We start from the raw sequence: 14,946 nt of genomic DNA on the forward strand, positions 1-14,946 counted from the left end.
ATGGTTACATTATGCAAAATGTAAACGAGGGATCTCTGACAGAAATTAGTTCTCTGTCTGAGCACAAAACACTCCGAGTCCTCAGTACAACTCCGCCTGAGCCGCATAATATGACTACGTGCCTGCTAAGTGATTGAACGCTACAGAGCGCATTCGTGTTCTGATTGGTCAAACAGGAGGCCCATAACGAGGCTTGGAACGCCAGAAATGCTTCCCTTCCGTTTTCCGGACCAATGAGCGCTGCGGGTGTGGGGAGCGCTGCCTCCGGGAGGGACCGGATGTTAGGATTTGAATTTTGTGGTAACTTCGAACACAGAATTGAAAGGAGAAGGGAACGTATAGAATATTAGGGAAGAGGGAACTACCGACCCGGGAGACCGGCTTCCAGGTAGGTTCGGCATGCTCATTGGTCAGAGCGATAGTGTGGAGGGCATGGATTATTATTAGGTGGTCATTAGTGGTAAACATCAGTGGAGACATGCATTCCTGGAAGCAGACATCTGCCCATTGAGTTCAACCACAGACACGAGATCTGCGGGGTGGTCTGTTTGTTTTCCGGGTCTTGTGAAGGATTTCTCCTTCCTTTTTTTTTTTTTGTTTACTCTCAATATTTAACCACTTCAATACCAGGCATTTACACCCCCTTGCTGCCCAGGCTAGCTTTCAGGGCTGGCGCTGTTCAAATGACAATTGCGCGGTCGTGCTACGCTGTACACAAACTGAATTGTTACCGTTTTGTTCCCACAAATAGAGATTTCTTTCGGTGGTATTTGATCACCTCTGCGGTTTTTTATTTTTTGCTAAACAAATAAAAAAACCTAAAAGTTTTTTTTTCTTTTGTTTCTGTTCTAAAATTGTGTAAATAAGTTTTCTCCTTCACTGATGGGCACTGATAAGGCAGCACTGATAGGTACTAATGGGTGGCATTGACATGCAGCACTCATGGGTATTGATAGGTGGCACTGATGGGCGGCACTAATAGCATTGATTGGCAGCTGCCTGGGCACTGATTGGAATTTCCCTGGTGGTCTAGGGTGGCATACCTGGTGGTCCAGTGTGGTAGCAATTCTGGTGGTCCTGGGCGGGCATCCGAGGGGGGGGGCAGCTCTGATAAACAATCAGCACAGACCCCTCCCCCTGTCAGGAGAGCAGCTGACTGGTTCTCTTCTACTCGCGTCTGTCTGTCAGACGCAAGTGAGGAAAAGCCGATCAGCGGCACTTCCTGTTTATTGGACATGGCTGATCAAGTGGCAAAGAGCCTCCGCCAGAGGATCGTTACCGAGATCATCGTAGCGGCGTGTCAAACTGACACATTGCCACGATGCGAGCCCCCATGGGCGCGCAAGATCGGTCATTCTGGAGGGCCGCCTTACGACGTCTACCCAGAAGGAGAGCTGCGCTGCCCAGCCACCATTTGACGGCCAGTAGGCGGGAAGCAGTTAAAGGGACTGTGTGATGTCCAGAACATCGGGGGCGGCAATGCAGCGTCCTGAAATTGAGGAATTGGGTAAATTGACGTTAAAAAAACTCCTGCAAGCAGCATCTTAGAAGTGGTGTATACACTGCACCTCCACCGCTGCTGCCCATTTAAATTAATGGGCAGGGTTGACAATTGCGGGCCATTTTAACCCTTTTTGCAGCCACTAGCGGGGGTTTTAAAGTGCCCCGCTAATGGCCAAAAATGTCATAAAAAAAACTACGGTAAAGCATTACTAAAAATAGCAGCGCTTTACCGCTGACACTCCAGTGTGAAAGCAGCCTTACTATTATTACAGTATATAATCTTAAAGCGGTTCTTCACCCTAAAGGGGAAGTTCCGCTATTCTGATCCCTCCCCCCCTCCGGTGCCACAATCGGCACCTTTCAGGGGGGAGGGGGGTGCAGTTACCTGGATAATCCAGGTAACTGCACACACTTCCGGCCAGACCGCCGCAGAACCATTTTTCTGCTAGAAAATCATTTAGAACCCCCAACAATTATATATATATATAATATATTTTAGCAGAGACCCTAGGGAATAAAATAGCGGTTATTGCAATATTTTATGTCAAACGGCATTTGCGCAGAGGTCTTTCAAACGCAATTTTTTTTTTGGAAAAAAAAAGACACTAATGATTTATTTTTTATTTTTTTTTAAAACAGTAGTTAGCCCATTTTTTTTTTCCATCCAAGTGAACTGTTTGGAGGTTTGTTTTGTTTAATAAATGTTTAACCACTTGCTTACTAGGCACTTCAACCCCCCCTCCTGCCCAGACCAATTTTCAGCGCTGATGCACTTTGAATGACAATTACGCGGTCATACAACGCTGTACCCAAATTAAATTTTTATCATTTTTTTCCCACAAATAGAGCTTTCTTTTGGTGGTATTTAATTACAGCTGGGAGTTTTTTTGTTTTCTAAACAAACAAAAAAAATACAAAATAAAAAAAATAAAAAATCATGTTTAAAAGTTTGTTATAAAATTTTGCAAACAGATAATTTTTTCTCCTTCATTGAAATGCGCTGATGAGGCGGTGCTGGTGGGCACTGATAGGCGGCGCTGATGGGCACTGATAGGCGGCGCTGGTGGCGGCGCTGGTGGGCACTTATGGGCACAGATAAGGCAGTACTGATGGGCACAAATAAGGCATTACTGATGGGCACAGATAAGATGGCACTGATGGGTGGCATGGATGGGCACTGATAGGTACCACTGATAGGTGGCTCTGATGGGAACTGGTACATGACACTGATGGGGCACAGATATGTGGCACTGAGGTGCAGCACTGTGTGTGCGAGGCATATTTTGGGCACTTATAGGTGGCACTGTGGGCGTCACTTTTTACCATATTTTAGGTGGCACTGGCAGGGGGCAGGTGGGCACTGATGAGCTGTCCCCAGCTTGCCGTGATCGCAGGCCGCTCGTGAACGGGACAACGTCAATAGACGTAGTCCTGGCAAGGCAGGTCCGCACTGTAGCCGTCATTCGGCTATAGCGCGGATCTCAAGAAGTTAAATGTAAGAAATTTTCTGTATCACTGAAGGCTGCTTTCACACTGGAGCGGGCTGGCGTTGACGGTAAAACGCTGCTATTTTTAGCGGTGCTTTACCGTCATTTTGGCGGCGCTATTCGGCTGCTAGCGGGGCACTTATAACCCTGCTTGTGGCTGAGGAAGAGGTTAAATGCGCCCGTGAAGTGCCGCTGCCAAATCGCATTGCATGCGCTTCGGCAGTAGTGCCCATTCATTTCAAATGGGCAGGAGTGGTGGAGGAGCGGTGTGCACTGCTCCAAGGGTGCTGCTTGCAGGACTTTTTTTAACGTTTTACAGGCGGTATTTTTAATCCAAAAGCGCCTGAAAGATGCCTCAGTGTGAAAGGTGTCTGTTAGATTTTATGAGATGAAGGGGGGGAAAAAAGGGGAAAAAAAAAATTATCGGCCCCAAAAAAAATCTGCATTATATATCGGCCATTGACCACCACAATTTCTAAATATCGGCATCGGCCAGAGAAAAACCCATATCGATCGACATCTAATCTTAATATGATGAGACTCTCTATATTAATATTGCTATTTACAGAATTGATGTGTGTTATTGATTGTCAATAAAATAAAAAGGACGTAAACCCTATACAGTTTGCCTTTGATCTGTTTGCTGCAGTGCTTTTTGCTGTGCATTATGCGAACATAAATGGCTGCAAACAACGCACTACACTGCTTCTCCATTGAAGTCTATTAAACCAAAAAAAGCAGTTTTGCGTTGAAACAGGTCCTTGACCCGTTCCAAATATGCAGCGGCTGAAAAAAAGCATAGATTTGACCGTGTCCCATAAGGAACTATGTTAAATGTCCTCATGGGGTTAAAAAAAACTAAAATTAGCCCTTTATAATATAAAGGAGCAGATAATAGCTACTATAAGGGGTTCATTTATACTGTTAAACAGTGAAAAAAACAAAAAAATATGTGTGTGTATATATATCTATGTATGTGTGTATATATATCTATGTGTGTGTGTGTGTGTATGTGTATATATATATATATATATATATATATATATATATACATATACACGCACATGCATTTTAACTGAGAATCAGATATGAAGGATTAAAGGGAGCTAGAAACCTTTTATTTTTAGACCCCTTTCACACCCACACCACCCTTAGCGTGGGCGGTAAAACGCCGACAGTGGATATCTCCTAAAGGGTGCACGTTTAGGCGATATTTTCAGTAACTATAATAAGGCTTGCCTATAGGTACAATTCATCTATGGGAGTTTACAACCACTTTAAAGATACTGGGCGCCATACACTAAAGCAGATTGCCTGCGGTATTTAGGTAAACTGACAAATTTTTCCCAAATACCGAATGCGTTGCCGAAAATGTCAGTTTATGCAGCGTTTACCTCCAAAAAGCAAAAACACTCAGCAAATACCTCAGAAAACAGTGTTAGGCCCCTTTCACACATGCGGACCGTATGTCCGTATTTCATCCATCCGTTTTCGGATGAAATACGGACATTCATGCATCCCTATGGGATAGCGGATGTCAGCGGATGATATCATCCGTCTTTGCTATGGTCCAATTCTGCAGACGGAGGAAAATCCTATTTTTCTTTCCGTCTGCAGAGCGGATCGGATGAACATGGACAGACGGTCCATGTTCATCCGATTTCCCCCCCCCCATAGGGGAGAGCACAGATCTGGCAGGGTGCCCTGCCATCCGCTTTCTCAGCCGGGATCAACGGAGCTATCCCCGCTGGCAAGTGGATGTTCACAGGGCGGATCGTCACAGATCCGTCCCGTGTGAAAGGAGCCTAAGTCAATTCACTAAAGGAAATAATAATAAGAAAAAATAATGCAGTAAATACATTGTGGCCCAGGCATGCGATAGTTAAGGAATATGTTTCATTTTAGCTGGTTAAGGAGTCCGAAACCATTGGTGTCCTAACAGCCAGTAAATAGCTGGTTATCAAGGATCGGGCGACCGCTACGTCCTTAACAACCATGACTCATCTCTTGTCCAGCGTGGTTGCGTGCTGACGGTGGAATGTAAACAAAGTGCCAGCATTTAACCCTGCTGACACATGAGTCATGGTTGTTGAGGATGCGGCAGCCGCCTGGTCCTTAACAACTGGCTATTTAGTAGTTGTTGAGGACACGGAGGCAGGTCACTTCATACCAACCAGCTATTCACTGGTTGTTAAGGCGGAGCTCCACCCTAAAGTGGAACTTCCGCTCATTGGAACCCCCCCCCCCCCCCGGCGCCACAATTGGCACCTTTCAGGGGGGTGCAGATACCTGTACAGTACAGGTATCTACACCCACTTTGGGCATAGATATCTGCGAATATTTATGCCACTTCCCGCAGGTCCCCCGCTGTTTGCTGGGAAACACACGGATCCCAGAGGCAGCGGGACCATCCTTATTGTGCAGCGCGACTCACGCATGCCCAGTAGGGAACCGAGAAATGAAGCCGCAAGGCTCCACTTCCTGATTCCCATACCCAAGATGGCGGCGGCAGCACCCGAGAGACGATCGAGAGATCGGCTTCGGGTGCCGACATTGCGGGCGCGCTGGGCGGGTAAGTGTCCTTATTTTAAAAGTCAGCAGCTGCAGTATTTGTAGCTGCTGGCTTTAAAAAAAATAAAAAATAAATAAAAAAAAAACGGCGGAACTCCCGCTTTAAGGACGCTGGCAACCACCGCCATTAAAAAAAAAAAAAAAAAAAAATGCTGCCCTTTTGCTACTAAAATACAGCATCACTTCATAAAATAGCTCATAGTGTTTTAGTAGTGTCATTTAGTGAATTGCTAACAACTTTTGAAATACAGTCAGGGATCTTTTACATCTTAAAGATACTACGGTACTTTGTGAATGGAGCCCGCTGTGAGTGCTCTTGTGCATCTTCACTGCTCTTTGTGAGTAATCTTCTTCCCTTTTTTTTTAATTTTTTTTTAAGCACTGTACAGGCACAAAGGTAGCTGTCCCACAATGAGCCAGCATAGGACTCCATCCAAGGACCTGCGTGAGTATTTGAACTTTAGTCTTTAAATATATCAGAAAACTGTTGCACACACTTATTTTAGAATATTTTTTTTTTTAAACAATGTAGTGCAGTTATATCAAACCCCACCCTCCTGTGTACCACTACAGTATATATTACAAACCCCAGGTGAGGACATACCCTGGTCTGACATCTTCTTCCCCCTAAGCTGTGGCTCTTTTATCATCCTTTAAGCGCTTGGCGCTATTTTCTAACTGCGTGTGTGCAGTTATCTCCAGATCATCTCTATGTGGATGAATGGTGCTGTCCCTTATTTCTATGGCCGCTGACTACGCACTTACTGTATGGTTGGCAGGGAGAGAAGAGATCTATACAGGCTAGGATTCAAACAAACCTATAGCTTGGGGTTAATAGGAGTAGGCTGGAAATAATTGAACTTCTGTGTATAAATGTATATGATTTTTACATTGTGACTGTACTGTAGATAAACTTTTTAATTTAGCATGTAGGCAAACCCCAGGGGAGGACATACTGTGGTCTGACATCATCTTTTAGGGAGGCCCTTACACTACATCAGGGGTGCCCAAACTTTTGAAGAGCAAGGGCCACTTAAGCGACTTGGTAACTGGTCGTGGACCACAATGAAAGTGCAGGTGGATGATAGGTCCATGGACACAGCCCACTCTACTCTATGGGTCCTCTGATCTGATCCACCCAGACGGAAGGGGATTGATCCCCTCTGTTTTTTTGTTTTTTGTTTCCGAATTAGATTGGAGGTAGGCGGGTGTAAATGGACACAAATCTGTTTACATCTGCCGTTTCATAGAGGTGAATGGTGGGTCCGATTGGGTCGGACCGATTGTGTGAAAGGGGCCTTTCACACTAGTGCAGTGTACCTGTGTCTTTCCTGCAGGTTAGCTACACTTTGCCATAGACTTCTATTCTATCCTGCAGGTGTGGTGTACTTTCTGAAAGCTCTCCAAACCCGCACATAACAGAAATCTATGCCTCAGTGCAGGTAACCTGAAGGTGCACTGTACCTACGGACCTTTAATAACAGTCTTTCATTCAGGTATCGCTGGCTGTTGCTGTCCCTGGCAGAGTGCATTTGGTATCACTCTGCCTGTGGTAGGAGACAGCGCTGTACAGAAAGCATCGGCTTATACAGCTCTGCTCCACAGCCGCTTGCTTTGCCGGCTTCATTAACAACACAGATGCTCTGGGATGGCGGGTCGGCAACCCATAATCTGGGCTTGCCAATCTGCCATCCCACAGAAGGAGGTCGTGGGCCACTGGTTGGGCACCCCTGCACTACATAGTAGTTGTTACGTCTAAAGCAGATTGTACATCCAAATTGTAATTTGTGCGAAGAGCTTAAGGCTGGGTTCACACTAGTGAGAATTAGATGTGGGTTTCCCTGCATCCAGTTCGCATGTCAGGAGACTGTGACTGGCTCTCAATGGAGCCGGTTCACACAGCTCCAGGACGGCTGTGGAGTGGTTTGCAGAAGAGTCTTGTGCATCTTCTGGTCCGTTTTCAGGTCTAAATGAGGGAACACAGCAATTGAAATCTGTTATCGCTGTGCTCCCTGCGCTCTGATCATCCGGGGCAGCTTTCCTGTTCCTCTCCTCCCCTGCACAGGTAGGCTGCATGTGTGGACATGGATGAAGTTAATATTTATTTTTATAACTTAATTCTGCATAAAACATTTAAGTGTTATTTCTAAAGATAATTTATGAGGGTGTGTTTAGGGGCGGGGCAGGGTTGGGGTTGGGTGGGGCAACTGGTGGTGAGTAACCCTTGAGGCCTGACAAGTAGCTCAGGCTTTGAAATTTTGTGCCCTGCTATGACTATAGTACTCAAAAAAATCATATGCTTAGAAGAATGTGGCCAAATCTTAAAAAAAATAAAAATAAAAAAAATAGTCAACACACTTCCAAGTCAGATCATGTGAATTATTTTCATGCAATGCTTGCTTTAAGCTGTTTTCTTCTCCTTCCCCCTTTTTTTTTTTTTTTTATTTTATTTTATTTTTTGAGGAAAGACATTTTACAAGGCTTTCTAGTTGAATAATATAAAATAACCTAAATAATACATTTGTTGTATGTTGTAGCCTGCATGCTTTGTGGAAGAACTGAAAACTGTATAGAGAAATATGGAGAGAAAAAGACCTATGCGGAGCATAACTTGACTTTGCACTATTACTGTTTGGTGAGTATACCTTTTTAGTATTTAGTTTGAAGTCCAGTTTCTGAAATCTATCTATTGTGGCAGACTGTACCCTGACAAATAATATATATTTTTTTCTCATTTATATTGCAATCATTTTACTGTAAAACCTTTCCTACTGCAGTGCAGCTGTCAATTGATCCATAGCTGTGATTAAAAATGGAGATGAGTGGATCGGCAGGGCAGATACGTGTTTCTACACGCCACCATTAACGGATCCCCTATTTTGATACTAGCCTGCTATGTCCCCCCTCCCTATAATACGGTTGTAATTAAGGAAGGCCTCGCATTTATGGCACAATACCCCTCGGTGCCGGCAGTGTGGATGGGGGACTTTAATATGACCCTCACTCCCGCTCTGGACCGAATGAGCGCACCGGACTCCCCTGCTGACCCGCCAGCCCATACTAGACTACATCGTATATGGACCGACTTTGCCCTTGTGGATACTTGGCGACACAGGTATCCGCATGCTAGAGCATATTCGTGCTTCTCCGCTAGCCATAACACGATGTCCCGGATCGACTTCATCCTTATTTCACAGACCTTGACACCCAGACTGGGAGATGTGGGTTTCGCTCCAAGAATCCTCTCGGACCATGCCCCCTATTGGATCACGATGCGGCTCCTGAAGGCCTCTCCCCCTCCTGCTTGGCGGCTTAACCCATTTTGGTTGACCGCCCTGCGGGAGCAGGAAGACATCCCGACGGAGTTGCTCCACTATTTTACCGTTAACAGGGACTCCGCTACGCACGGCATAGTGTGGGAGACATTTAAGCTTTACGCCCGCTCCCTGCTCACCACGCGCATTAACAGACTGAAGCGGTCCTCCAACCTTCTTGTCCAACAGGCTACGGATCACCTACAAAGACTAGAGGAGGCGTTTCATCGAGACCCCTCACATGACACAGCCAATGCTCTTAAGATTCAGTTACGGCAGGTCTCCCAACTGCATACGGAGAAGGCCAAGCAGCGCATTTTTTTTCTGTAGGCAAAGGATATTTGAGTACGGAGAAAGATCGGGCAAACTACTCGCTTACCTCGCCCACTTAGATTCCCGTCCCCCAGTTGTGGTATCACTGAAAGACATCCAGGGGAATGATGTTACTGATCCACAACAAGTGGCGGAGGAGTTTGCGAGCTTTTATCGCACGCTCTACACCACCCGGGTCACTCATACCCCCCAGGACACCAGAGACTACTTAGCGAGAATTACGTTTCCCAAACTGACAGATGCCCAACGCGAGCTCTTGGAGGCCCCCATTACTGAGGAGGATATTTCCGGGGCTATCTCCTCTCTGGCCACCTCTAAAGCACCTGGACTGGACGGTTTACCGCTTGAATTTTATGCCACCTACTCTGAAATTTTGACCCCTAAACTTCACAATCTATATGAATCGATATTTGACACGGGAATCCTACCCCCCTCTATGAGAGAAGCTCAAATAGTAGTAATTCCCAAGCCCGGGAAGGACCCACACTATCCGGAATCATATAGACCCATCTCCCTACTACAGGTCGACATTAAAATATTGGCTAAGATTCTTGCCTCCCGTCTTAACCAGGTCATCCTTTCACTGATCCACCCAGACCAGACTGGCTTTATGCCAGGAAAAAACACTGCCATGAATATCCGCCGTTTACTCATGAATATTCAGGGATCCCATGATGAAGTCGGCTCGCGGGTCGTGGTGGCTCTAGATGCTGCCAAGGCCTTCGACTCCGTGGAGTGGAACTACCTGTGGGAGTGCCTTTCGGGATTTGGACTTGGCCCCAATTTTATTCGATGGGTCCAGCTCCTGTATCAATCCCCTAAGGCCAAGGTGTTAGTAAATGGCTGGCTCTCTGACCAGTTCCCGCTGGAGAGAGGGACCAGACAAGGCTGCCCCCTCTCTCCCATGCTATATGCTTTGGCTGTGGAACCACTTGCTATTATGGTTCGTGCAGACACCAGAATCCGTGGCCTTAAGATAGGGAATCTGGAGGAAAAGATCGGGATGTACGCTGACGATACACTCCTCTACTTAGCCGATTCGGGTCCCTCCCTTCTTGCAGCCCTTCACACCATTGACAGTATTGGTAGTCACTCGGGTCTGAGTATTAACTGGTCCAAATCGCAGATCCTCCCACTTGATCATTTCCCCCCTGTACCCACTTCCCCTCCTCTGAATCTCCCTAGAGTCTCTGTGATCAAGTATCTAGGAGTGCAGGTCACTAGATCACTGACGGACTACGTGCCTCTAAACATTGAACCCCTGTATACCCTGATCAAGAACAAGACACAAACCTGGGCCAGACTACCTCTAGGTGTTATGGGACGCATCAGTCTGGTCAAAATGATACTTCTACCTAAGATACTTTATTTGGTGTGGCATGCACCCCTATACATACCACAAAAGTTTTTCAAAACAATCGAGTCAATTCTTAATTCATTCGTATGGGGTCACAGCAGACACAAATTGTCTTGGAACATTCTGAAGAATCCAACGACATTGGGAGGGGCTGCTCTTCCAGATTTCCAGGATTACTATCTTGCCTCCCAATTGTCCCACTTTTATCATTTTGACAAGAGCGAGCTACCAAGATACCAGACACTACTTTGCCAACGTCCGGGCGACCCGGCCCATACCCCACTTCAGTCGGTCCTTCGGGCCCCATTGTCAGGACATTCCCCCCATCACAAAGTAGACATGCTCACACATCACCGGAGGATCTGGCGGACGGCCCTGAAAAAAAATCGGGACCCCGCAGGTCCATTCCTATACACCTCTCTGGTTTAACACTCATTTGCCCGAACTGTTGTCCGTTCCAGACCCCGCGGTCTGGATACGTTATGGGATCCTATACGTGCACCAAACTATGACTAACGCTGGGCTCAAATCATTTCAAACGTTGAAGGAAGAATTCTCACTCCCTAATCATGTCCTTTTCAGGTACTTACAGCTCCGACATGCTTTACAGACCCAATTCGCCGGCTCCAACCCAACCCTGACAGTCCCTCCTATAGTTGATATCATTAAAGGTGATGAGCCAACCAGGTTGATTTCCGCCCTCTACTCCACCATCCGTCTCCCAGGCACCGTGAAATTGGCATATGCTGCTAAGACCCGATGGGAGGTGGATGTTGGAATAATTGAGGATGAGGAGTGGGATGAAGTCTTGGGGGATGTGAAGAGAGTTTCCCCCAAGCTGTCGGACCGCCTTACGCAGTTGTACATCATTCATAGGACATACTTGACTCCCCAGAGGATAGCACGGTTTAAACCAATGTATAATCCGGGATGCCGCTTATGCGACCACACCCCAGGCACCTTCTATCACCTCATATGGTCCTGTCCGGTTGTCCAAACATACTGGATACAGGTGATTCGCTTTCTCCATGATCAGATGGGCTCTCCTGCTAGCCTTGACCCGAAGATGTGCCTGCTTGGTCTGTTGCCGGAGTTAGACGCTGACAAACCTCTTCGCACCTTTTTACATGAAACGCTGTTCCTGGCGAGAAAAGGGATTGCTCGTGGCTGGATGCAGGCCCTCCCCCCCCACTGTCCAGTGCTGGAAGAAGGAGATTAACGATACCCTTCCATATAAGAAATTGATTTATGCACATAGAGGATGTCCACTTAAATATGAGCAGATCTGGGGTAGATGGTTGGAAGATGGGGAGACATGTACCTGATTTGCTGCTATATTGATCCCTTACCCCCCTCCCCCCTCTGCCTCTCCCTTTCTGTGTATCTTCCACCCATTGGGCCTCCTCTTATTATTTCCCCATCCTCCTCCTTCCCCCCCCCCCCTTTTTTTCAGTTACTTTTGTATTAAACTTCTCCCCTTTTTCTTTATTTTTTTCCTTTCTCTCTGCTTACCCCCCCTACCCCGGCTGATACACAATGGCTCTATCATGACTTTGCCAATGTTTAGTGTTTATTTTTCTACAGCACAGCTAATCTAATGTACTCATATAGGCGATACTGTCTTGGCCATGTTGGCCTATGTTACCCTCTGTACCGATGGCATGTTTGCTATGTCTGCTTTTTACCCTGTTTTCTGCTCCTTTCAATAAAGTTTGTTTTTCAATAAAAAAAAAAAAAAAATGGAGATGAGTACAAAAAAACTACCCAATATGGGGGTTTAATATGTGGAATGTCTGCATAATGAAAATTCTAAATCTAATCTCAAATCCCATGTTTCCATCAAACCTTGTGTTAGTTGTGGCCTTTGTCAAAGCCCTGTAGTTTTGTTATTGGAGGGGTGTAAGGACTGGGACTGGCAGAAGCTGCTATAAAAACCTAAGGCAAAATCCTGGAGCTACATTTTCTCAATCAAGGACTCATTGCTCTGTACAGTAGTTTTTATATTTGTGAAATTTCAATACCTCATTAAGTGTTGGACCATCCAAATTGATATTTCAGCTATAGATGGAGCCTGGTGGGCTTGGTCAAGCTCTGGCTTCTTTAAATGTTTTTGATACTCCAGCTTCAAAAATGTTCCTACCGTACTTCCTGAAACAATTCTTCACCAGGGAGTTTTGGGTGTTATGCCTACATTTTGTGTGTTTTTAGAATCTCCTGTTGCTTACAGATGTGTGGACCCAGGAATTGAAGCATTCATCTCTCACCAAGAGAGTCTGTGAGAGAAATGGGTATGGCCAAGTCTTTTTTTGACCATACTAATCACGTGGGTCACCGGAGTGCACTTACTTTTGCACACCCGTGTCCCAGAATTTGGGTGCACTCTCGGCTGATGTCACAGAGCCACTCAAGTCTCTAGATGAATCCCGACAATAATGTCAGGTTCCACCCAGATGCCTGACTGGCAGCTGTTTCAGCTTCTTAGCAGGCCATTGAGAGTTGCTCCTGCAACTTCCCCCTCCCCAGCCTGGTGCCCCATTGAACATTGGAGGGGCAGAGCAGACCTGAAAAACTGAGCAACCAGTGGTCACATCGCTCTTTTCTTGGGCTTAGGGGGGCAGTAGCAGCATATAGGTGAGTATAAAGGCGTGTGTGTGTGTGTGTGTGTGTGTGTGTGTGTGTGTGTTTTTTCTTTTTTTGTATTTTCCACAAATCTCCCATCTTCTTTTAATATGAATGCACATTCCAAAGACTGTTGCAAGGTTTGTAATGATTCTGCGTCATTATAATTTTAAATGATCGAAATGCTTCCTTGGAGTGGGGCTGTCACTTTTATTTTCCCAGTTATACCCCTCCGCACAAGCTTTCTCCAGGCTGTAAGATTATTCTCCTGATGCATCGTCTTGAGGTTGGGGTGTAATGGGGAATGAGGCTGTGTTTTATGTTGCATAAATTGGGGTGTAAAAAGAAACGTGGTCTAAAAAGTGAACTTTTACATTTTAGATATCTAAATTTGCTATCAGCTCCTATAGTGTTATTGGTGAATAATTTCTATTGTATATTACTTTCTGTAGTTGCTTTCCAGTGGTATTTGGCAGCGGGGTGAAGAGCATGAAGGCATTCATGGCTTCTTGGTTAGTGACATTAAGAAAGAGCTGAATAGAGCCAAGAGACTGGTAAGCATAAGATTTCCTATTCTCTATGAAGAGTCTTATCTGTCTCTCCCGCTTATAAAGAACATTGCACGCTTTATTTTTTATTTTTTCCTCCCTTTTTTTTAGAGGTGCCGTATATGTAAATTGGCAGGAGCTTCAATTGGCTGCGTGATTTCTCGGTGTAAACGCAGCTACCACTATCCTTGTGGCCTGGAAAAGCAGTGTATATTCCAGTTTATGGATAGCTTCAGGTAGGCATTCTTTTGTAATTGTGTTGCAGCAGAAAGCATAGATGTGTTTATTATAGTGCAAGTTGTGGGAGGGAGGGATGGAATGACTTGACAGACTGTGCCATGACTGGTAACTCCCGCAAACCTAGAAGCAAGATGGGTGAGTATGGAAACTGTCATCAGCGATGACATTGCATCGCTGGAAGGCTTCATTTTCAGGTAAGTTTCACATAATGTTTACTTACTGTTTGTCTTTAGGCGTTTGTTTGCTGCTTTATTTATATGATTTTTTTTCACAGCGCAGCATATACCCTCTTTTTCACTTTCACGCAATGTACTAGTATGTGATGCATACTAGCACATTATGCCTTTTGCCTTGCGGGTAAGAAAAAAAAGTGCAGTTGTTTACAACCGCTTTAAGATGTCATTCCTCTCCATAGCTTTGATGCAGTAGCTTGCTTTCCAGAAAAAATCAACGGAGTTCCTGAACAAACCCTGTACCTCCAGCACTCTCTTCCAGTTTCCTTGCTGTTCCAGCCCTCAGGCTTGGACTCTCTGTCTGCTGAAAGACAGAACTGTGCAAACATGCACACTTATTCCTTGCTCGCCTGGACTCCTCGGGAGGGTGGAGCCCAGAACCATTGTCAGGTGTCTACAAATAGCCCAGCACACACCTGAGCAGTCAGTATGCTGGTGGATCTCAAAAACCAGACCCAGGACTGAGGATTTCATTCCACCCGGATCACTACAAAATCCCCGGGCTCCAGGTCCCAAAGTGGACTTTAGTAAATAATGAAGAAACTGAAAAGCCAGTTTCCTCCCAAATAAGCGAATAAACTGGAGCTCCTTAACCTGCATGATTGAGAATCTTGCATCCATACACTGGTGGGGTACCAATTATATATACTTTTGGCTATCTGTAGGGCTGAACTAACTTATTTTCATAATTGATTAGTTGGCCGATTTTATTGTTTTGTTTAAAAAAAGTGTGGCGTATAA

General features: G+C 45.5%; 1 protein-coding gene across 2 annotated transcripts in view; it reads left to right on the forward strand.

Annotated features, from left to right (window-relative positions):
- The first annotated feature begins 262 nt into the window (after window positions 1-262).
- The window catches only part of G2E3 (G2/M-phase specific E3 ubiquitin protein ligase), a 48,728-nt gene continuing 34,044 nt past the window's right edge, over window positions 263-14,946 (forward strand). For both annotated transcript variants that reach the window (XR_013264891.1, XM_077464792.1), the window contains exons 1-5: window positions 263-388; window positions 5,941-6,006; window positions 8,099-8,196; window positions 13,637-13,738; window positions 13,844-13,968. Coding sequence is in view for 1 of the 2 variants with exons in the window: in XM_077464792.1 (XP_077320918.1) it covers window positions 5,973-6,006; window positions 8,099-8,196; window positions 13,637-13,738; window positions 13,844-13,968 (359 nt within the window). In the remaining variant the exon portion in view is untranslated. The remainder of the gene's footprint in view (window positions 389-5,940; window positions 6,007-8,098; window positions 8,197-13,636; window positions 13,739-13,843; window positions 13,969-14,946) is intronic.

The sequence above is a fragment of the Lithobates pipiens genome, unplaced genomic scaffold, assembly GCF_037356315.1.
Source record: "Lithobates pipiens isolate NorthernLeopardFrog02 unplaced genomic scaffold, aLitPip1_a1.2 Scaffold_30, whole genome shotgun sequence".
Taxonomy (NCBI): Eukaryota; Metazoa; Chordata; class Amphibia; order Anura; family Ranidae; genus Lithobates; species Lithobates pipiens.